General features: G+C 39.8%; 1 protein-coding gene across 1 annotated transcript in view; it reads right to left on the bottom strand.

Moving 5' to 3' along the window:
* Positions 1–6,042: 6,042 nt before the first annotated feature.
* The window catches only part of LOC104984836 (polyribonucleotide nucleotidyltransferase 1, mitochondrial-like), a 10,901-nt gene continuing 7,832 nt past the window's right edge, over positions 6,043–9,111 (bottom strand). The window contains 3 exon segments of the mRNA XM_010834763.1: positions 6,043–8,119; positions 8,121–8,476; positions 8,830–8,986. Of these exon segments, the coding sequence (XP_010833065.1) occupies positions 6,260–8,119; positions 8,121–8,476; positions 8,830–8,986 (2,373 nt within the window). The 3' untranslated portion in view covers positions 6,043–6,259.

Below are 9,111 nucleotides of genomic sequence, written 5' to 3'. Positions count from 1 at the left end.
GACTGCAAGGAGATCCAACCAGTCCATCCTAAAGGAGATCAGTCCTAGGTGTTCATTGGAAGGACTGATGCTGAAGCTGAAACTCCAATACTTTGGCCACCTCATGCGAAGAGTTGACTCATTGGAAAAGACCCCGATGCTGGGAGGGATTGGGGGTGGGAGGAGAAGGGGACGACAGAGGATGAGATGGCTGGATGGCATCACAAACTTGATGGACATGAGTTTGAGTGAACTCCGGGAGTTGGTGATGGACAGGGAGGCCTGGCGTGCTGTGATTCATGGGGTCGCAAGGAGTTGGACACGACTGAGCCACTGAACTGAACTGGAGTGTTTCCAAAGATTTTCTAAGATTTTCCACCTGAAGGTGTCAGAGGAACCCCAGACAGGAAGTAAGAGGTGCTCACTGCACAGGCCTAAGGTGAGATACAGTTGAGATGTACCCAAATGAGGCTGGCTGATGCCCACGCAGTGCTGGTCATCGCAGCACTGGCTAGAATCAGAGGGAAGCCAGAGAAGTGCCCAATACATTTATAAGAACCTCATTCTTTGACAAATTTTGTATTATTTTCATGTCTCTGGCCAAAAAATAGAATTAATTTTATACTTCTGAATAAGAATTTAATATATAAAAATAGTCAATTGCTCATATACATAAAGAATATTTCTGGAAGTGTCCTCAAGAATATTTACACTAGTATTTCCATGGAGGAGAATTTAGGTCAAGGAAGATTTGCACTGCATATCTTGTTGTATCTTGAATTTTGAGTCACGAGAATGTATTATCTATATTATCCATTAAAAACAAAATTAGTTTTAAAAGATGATAAATATAAGACACATAAAATTAAAATATCCTATTTTAGAAATTTTTCAAAGTAGTCAAAGAAAGAAAAATACAGACTTTTTATTAAAAATGGAGATTTGAATATATGTTTACCCCCACTCTATCTGAAACCCTATAAAATGAGAGTAAAGAGATATTTTTAAACCAAGGAAACCAAGGCAGCAAAAGATAATAGAAAATTAATAAAGTTTTGGAAGCTAAAGAGTGGATGGATGAATGATAACTGACCTAGTGGACTAGAGAAAGCAGAAACCTAGGTCAGCAGAGGAAGAAACCAAAATGTACACAGATTTGCATCACAGCACTGCAGACAGACTCAGGAAGTGGAGGGACTGATATACCAATGAACGTAGAGTGAAGAGGGGCTAAAATCAGGATAGTGGGTTTAAGTCAGCGTAGGAAGAAGGTTACCTTGGATTCCCCTCTCATTCCATGCAGCTAGGGCTGCCCTCTCCCATCCCAGTAGAAGAATAGAGAGGACGAACTGGAGGGACTGTCTGTTCTGAGGGACACAGGGAAGAGTTGGGAACAGAAACATCTATTAAAAATGGGGGACTAAGTCTATATACTTCCTCCATTCAGCTCCCACTTTAAAAAAAAAAAAAAAAGAAATCTAGGGAGGAAAGGAGCATAAAAACAAAAATGAAAATGTACAAAGATGATTTTTACATAAAAGCTTCACTCAGTAAGATAATCTCCAGGTCCATCCATGTTTGCTGCAAATGGCATTCTTTCATCCGTTTTTATGGCTGAGTAGTATTCCAGTGTATACATGTACCACATCTTCTTTATCCATTCCTCCATCAACAGACATTTAGGTTGCCTTCACATCTTGACTACCATATGTAAATAGTGCTGCAATGAACACAGGGGTGCATATATCTTTCCAAATTATGGTCTTCTCCAGATAAATGCCCAGTTTTATGTATTCTGATACTTTAAGATAGATTTTTATATACAAGTAAATATATATTCACAACCTTAAGTCAAAAGTAATATGCTATTTATTTATCAATAAATCCTTCTGTCACATAATTAATTTGAAGTAAATTTATCCACATGTACCACATATAAGGTGACACTAGTGGTAAGGAACCTGCCTGCCAGTGCAAGAGACGTAGAGACTGGGGTTCAGTTCCTGGGTGGGGAGGATTCCCTGGAGAAGCACATGGCAACCCACTCCAGTGTTCTTGCCTGGAGAATCCCACAGACAGAGGAGCCTGGCAGGCTACAGTCCATAGGGTTGCAAAGATTTGGACATGACTGAAGCAATTTAGCACATACCACATACAAAAAAAAACAGATTTTTGTTTACATAACAGAGTCATTAGGATTGAATTATAAATGAACTTTGTAATCTAAGCTTAAATAATATGTCTTCTAAATTAATACATTTTTACTTAAAACTATTTCTGTAGACTAGCCATGTAATAAAAACAAAAAATTGAAGTTCTTAAATGGATTTGTCAAATGATAAGTGACTGTGAAAGGAATTCATAAGTCAAAGTATTCAAGAGACAGTGGGTTATAGGATTAATGTTGGGGATTCCAGAGACCTTGCCATTATGTGCTGGTTGCATTCTGAAAGCCCCTTAACAACACCAAAGTCTTTCTGTTTACCATTACAGTCATGTGCAGTCAGTCAGAATCGCATTCTGGTTAAACTCTCTAAGCTTCAGTTTCTACATTTAAAAAACGAGAGCTCCTTCCCAAGATTGTTAGTCCCAGTAAGTGAATGAAATGGCTAACAGTGATTAGGCATATGATCAGCATTCAATAAATTACAGATGCTTGTGTGTGTAACACTTACAATAGATATACATCCCCAGAAGAAACACACTAATTCAAATTCTCATCATGGTCTAATTAACTGATATCACAACTTCCCTGAGAAGAAAGAAAACACAAAGTTAAAACAAGATACTACTCATCAGTAGTATCTTCTCAAAAGAGAACATACTACTCAACAAGCTCAAAAGTGAAGACAAAACAGGGCAAAGAGGTACTCTTGCCTAAAGAATATTGAAGATAAACAAAGTATCTGCCAATAACATAAATGCACTTGCCCTTGTCTGAACTAACACGCACCTGAAGACCTCATACCCGGAAAGCAGTCAGATAGAGCAGCAGAGTAAGACAAAAGAAGGAAAGACTGAATCAGAACCAACATCCAGAAGGTTGCTACCATGTAACCAAACACAATCACTAACTAAAATACAATTAACCACAATCACAGAGCCACAACATGGCAGCAGCTGAGAGGGACCCAGGAGCCCACCTAAGGAGCTCCAACACTGTGCAAAAGGCAAAATAAACAGCCCAGGTGATCTGCCCAAGGTCACACCTGATTAGAAGCAGAGGCTAAATCTGAATTAGAATTTCCGGTTCATTGACCTTTCTTGTTTAAAAAAAGAAAAAAGTTGATGTGTAGGCATGGAGGAAGCAGGCAGTGGTGTGGGACAGCTTCCGGAGTATACAAAGAAAAGGTTGCTAACCCTGCAAACAGCATGTGCTTGGCTGGCAATAAGGGCCAAGGTTGACAATGCAGAAAGTCTTTCCCCTAAGAAGGAAAACATTCTACGCTCTTCCTCCTACAGGAGGCAGAGTAAGACAGCCCTGCTTTCTAAAATGACCACTGCTTTCAGATATGTTTTCCACATACCCTTCAGAATGGAAATCAGCCCAGATCCCTTCCTCGGAAGAGTTAAGCACAGAAGCATCACTCGAATGGAACGAGCAGCTTGCAGAATGGCTGCAATGAGTTGGTTCCCTCGTAAATAGATTGAACATTATCGCTCTGCTTCATACCCTCAAAGGAACTCGGTCCCGTGAATGGAATGGTATATTATAACTGGCATAAAATAGGCCACCACTTTAGTTACAACACAGGATTGTCCAAATAAACAAGCATTAATCATGCACATTATGTGGAGCATAATGCTTCAGAGAGCTTCTGCAAACAGCTCCAAATGAACTCGACCAAATTATACCATCTGACAGCTGTTCTGTGACCTGTGGGAAATGAGTTGGTGGTCTCAGTCCAGTTCCTAGTGGACAGGTGTCCAAAGCACAAAAACTACCCTCACAATTGGGCCTAATTAGCAACCTGGTTGTTGCAGCCGCTGTAAAACCTGGAGCCCATATCTGCACCGTGTTGTCAGAGGCCCAGCTCGACATCGGGTGGCACACGCCGATGGCTTAGTGCACGAACGCTAGCATGGCGCCTGCACACAATGTCATTGCTTCAGGAGAAACAGAACTGGGTCCAGGACTGGCTCTCTGCCTAGCCGAAGATGTCAGAGACCGGGCACTGCTTTAATCCAGGGAATTAACATGTTTGTAACACTTAAAGGTTACGAACTCACACCTTTCATGAGAGCAGCACACGTCTATCACACCGAAACTCAGATTTCACTGGATTCCCAACCATTCCTTCAAATCTTTCCCTTCACTTCAGTGCCTTCATTGAATCCTGCCTGTTTCTGAGGACACAGTGTCCCCTGCAGCCTTCCCAAGCGTGCCATTGTTGGTCTCCAAGGAGAACACAGCTCAGCACCAAGGATGGGGAAGGGTTCTCCTCATTCCTGAATGTCACTTCCAAAGCCACTTCTTCCCAAACCTTGCAAACTCCGATACCCAAGGCATTCAGCTCTACCCCTACCAATTGGCCTTCTAGCCAGTCCTCTTGTTCAGAAGCTTAGAGCCTTCCTCTCTGAACCTCTCTTCTGAAATCATCAATGGTGGTTTCAACACCCACTTGGATAAACCACAGACACTGTGGCTCCTCAGCCACACACTCCCATAGCTGTTCTCCAGGCTTTGTCATTACCAGATAGGGCACCACCTCTAGAAGTCAAAATTCAAATAGTACTCTCTTGGACCACAACTGGTCATTTCTAGCTCCTTCTGTTACAGTGGCCTTCTCCACGACTCTTCCAGAGCATGCAGACCAATCCACTGATGCACACCTTTCCCACTATTCTTTGACTCCCCTTCCTTGCTTTTCTCTCATGTCATTGGTGCCTCTCTTTTACCGGTGCCTCACATTCCCTCATTCTTTACATCCAATCTAACATCAAGTCTTGTCAACTTTATCTTTGCACTATATTCACTCATTCATTTCTTACCATTCTATCCCAGCTTCTGGCTCACAATATAGACTCAATATAATAGTATAAATAAACTATACTTCAATAAAGCATGTTTCCAGAACAATAAAAGGATTGATTCCATTTATATACCATTTTAGAAAATACTTGGGCTTCCCTGGTAGCTCAGATGGTAAAGAATCTGCCTGCGATGCAGGAGACCTGGGTTCAATCCCTGGGTTGGGAAGGTCCCCTGAAAGGGAACCCACTCCAGTATTCCTGCATGGAGAATCCCCATGGACAGAGGAGCTTGGCGGGCTACAGTCCATGGGGTCACAAAGAGTTGGACACAACTGAGTGACTTTCAGTTTTACTTCTAGAAAATACAAAATTACAGGACAGAAATTAACTACCAGAGTCTGGGAGAAGTGGTATAGCACTGACTACACAAAAGGCACAAAGAAATTTTTGAGAAAGATGGAAATATTATACATATCTTAAATGTATTATACAACTGTATATTTGTTAAAACTCATCAAACTATACATCTAAAGGGTGAATTTTACTGTAAACTCTCTAAAATCGATTTTTTTACAATTCATTAGTTTTACATTTCCATAATAAAAACATGTTTAAAATGAATGACAGTATCATGCAAATGCTCCTCAGCTTCTATTTGTAATACACCATATACTTAGACTGCAAATGCAAGAATGCAAGGCAAAACAAGGCACAGACTGCAAGCATATGTTACAAAACACATTCTGATGAAGGACTTGTGCTAGAATATTATATATAAAGAATTTCGCCACTCGAGTATGACAGACATATGTTTCATATGTCATCCATGTTTCATAAGTATATACATATATGTATATGTGTATATGAAATCTTAAATGTTGCCCTAATGAAGTTTCATGGAGCAAAAAAAGTCTACCACAAAGCTTTTGCTAAACTGAGATTTTAGTTCCAATAGCCTCTTTCTACAAACAATAATTCATGATATCCCAAATAATTCCAAGCTTACCCCCAGTCCTTATTCAAGAGCTATTAAGAGAAAACCTTTCCGCAATCCCTATCAAGCTACCAACAGTATTCTTTTTTTTTTTTTTTTTTTGTATAGATGATTTACTTTTAATAATAAATATGTATTGATTTATAATGTAAATAATAATACAGGTAACTCAATTTAAAAAATGGAACACCTAAAGTGAGCATTTTCATATAAATCATTAGAATATATTTATATTATATATAAATCTACACGTTAGAAGATGCTACTGAAATTTTGCTCTATAGAATATAACTCTAGAATTCTTTAAAAAAATCAAGGAGAATTAGATGATGACTGTGAAACAGATTCTCCCATTACAATACTACTTCTGTCATTCAAAGTTTTGACAACAGTTGTAGCTGGAGACTGGAGCACTTTACGAGAAAGCCTCATTCTTCCATCAGCTGGATCACGTCCAAAGTATTTCACCTGAATTTCTTGGCCAACTTCTAATCCTAAAGCACTGGGATGTTTAATCTTTCGTTGATCAAGTTGTGTGTTGTGAAGTAGTACTGCAGTCATATTTGGATAGAGTTTAACCATTACTCCAGTGTCTCTGATTTCAGTTATTGTGGCAGTGTACACTGCTCCAAATTCTAATTGCTGCTCTTGATCATCTCTGCAGATATCAGTAATGAAGTCTCTTGCTTCATGCATGGCGCTAGGTGTTGGTGCAAAGATAGAAAACGTTTCTTCATCTACCTGGCTAATAGTGACTCCTGTTTCAGCCTGAAGTTTTTTTAAATGATATCCACCAGGTCCAACAAATTTTGCTCGTTTTGATAACGGAACCTGAACAGTTTCTACAACAGGTCCATTTTCTTTTCTAGATGCTCGAGGTTTTGAAATAGTTTTGTTCATTATCTGTAATATCTCCTTTTTTGCCACTGAGGCTTGCTGAATGGCCTCCATTACAATTTTTATTGGTATTCCAGGTAATTTGATGTCAGCCTGCAATGCAGTTATTCCTTTAGAAGTTCCAGCTATTTTGAAATCCATGTCACCATGGTAATCTTCAATCCCCAGAATATCTGTCAGCAAACGATAGTCTTCTATTTCACCTTTGTCAGGACTGTTTTTGGTGACCAATCCTATTGCCACACCTGCCACAGCAGATGAAATTGGAACTCCTGCATCCATTAATGCTAAACTTCCACCACATGCAGATGCCATAGAAGATGACCCATTTGACTCTAGTACTTCTGATGTGACTCTTATGGTGAATGGAAAATCTTTAGGAATAACAGGATACAGAGCTCTCTCAGCAAGAGCACCATGCCCAAGTTCTCTTCTATTTATACCAGTGACTTTGCCAATTTCATTAGTTGCATAGGGAGGAAACTCATAGTGCAGCATGAAATTTTTATCTTTTATTCCATTTATAGCTGTTATAATTCGGTCTGACTTAAAATTGGATTCTAATGAATCAAATGTAACAGTACAAAGCACCTGTGTCTGTCCCCTCTGAAATAATGATGATCCGTGAAGAATTTTAAACATATCTACCTCACAATTTATATTCCTAAGTGAAGTCAAATCTCGACCGTCACACCTTTTGTACTCATTCAAAATAATACTTCTAAAAACATCCTTTGTAGCAATATTGAAGGATTCTATTATTTCACAGGAATCAACCTCTGGAAATTTTTCTTTTAGTTGTTCCTCTGTATCTAATCTAATCTTGTTAATAGCTTCATCTCTGGAAATTTTATCATGTTCATAATCTGTAAAAACTGTGTAGAGTTTTTCCATGGCGAGTTTATGAGCGTGTTTGACAATCTCTGGCGAAGGGACAAATAACTTCTGAGGTGTCCTCTTGGTAACACCATTTTCTTTTACCAACTGCTGGATGCCCTGAATTATTTGTTGTGTATGTTTTACTCCCACTTTGATAGCATGGCAAAAGTCTTGCTGTAAAATATTCTCTGCAGAGGCTTCCAACATGACAATCTGACTTTTAGGTGCTCCAGTAACCACTAAATTTAAAGTACTGTTAGCCATTTCTTTTCGTGTTGGGTTAACTACACATTCTCCATCAATCATTCCTATTCGTACTGCCCCAATAGGTCCATTCCAAGGAATATCTGATAATGAGAGGGCTACAGAAGCTTTAAAAAAGAAAGAAAATAAAAGCACCATTAATCGCTAGGACATCAGGTTCATTAACACCATCTACTGCTAACAGATTACAAAGGATCTGTGTATCGTAAAAGTAGCCAGCTGGAAAGAGAGGTCTAATTGAACGATCTATTACTCGACTTGTAAGAATTTCTTTATCAGAAGATCCAATCTCTCTTCTGAGATAGTTTGTGGGAATCCTACCTGCTGCAGCAGCCTTCTGTCTATAGTCAACCACCAAAGGCATGAATTGGGAAGGTGAAGGTTTTGTTTTACTGACTGCTGTGACCATCACTGCAGTGTCACCTGACTGTACTACAGCAGAGCCATCTGCAAATCTGGCCAGTTTTCCAGAGGATATTTCTAACTTTCTTTATGATTGGGCCTTGCCTTTGCTGCCAAACTCATATTTCACTTTTCACTCCATCCACACGGAGTTATTTGTAGCTAGTCAGCACACTCTCTCACTTCTCTGCAATTGCACTTGCCATCTTCTCTGCTACTTTCTCCCTGCTAATTCCTTTTTGCGTTTCAGGATTCACCTTCAACAGCAAGCTTTACAGTGGGATAAACACCCCTTTGTGCTCCTTCAGCATGCTCTTCATACTTTTCCCACAAACTGATTTTCTCAGCACTGAATCTGTGTTCTTCCTCATCAGACTATCTCTAGTTGCCTTGGAACTCAATATAGTAAATGCTCAATAACTTGCTGAAATGAAAATTACTGCTGCCTAAGTCCACGGCCACAGATCGCGGCCCGGTGCCACCCCATAGTGCTCGCACCTGTAACTGGGTGAGTGTCCTATCCCGCCCTGGCAGACGGAGGCTACCATCACCCAGAGGCCGCAGCCGGAGACACCACCAACAGTATTCTTCACAGAGCTAGAACAAATAATTTCACAATTTGTATGGAAATACAAAAAACCTCGAATAGCCAAAGCGATCTTGAGAAAGAAGAATGGAACTGGAGGAATCAACCTATCTGACTTCAGGCTCTACTACAAAGC

This window comes from Bison bison, unplaced genomic scaffold (assembly GCF_000754665.1).
Source record: "Bison bison bison isolate TAMUID 2011002044 unplaced genomic scaffold, Bison_UMD1.0 scf7180017864035, whole genome shotgun sequence".
NCBI classification, from domain to species: domain Eukaryota; kingdom Metazoa; phylum Chordata; class Mammalia; order Artiodactyla; family Bovidae; genus Bison; species Bison bison.
Note: the sequence above shows the minus strand (reverse complement) of the source record. Positions and strands in the feature narration are given on the sequence as shown.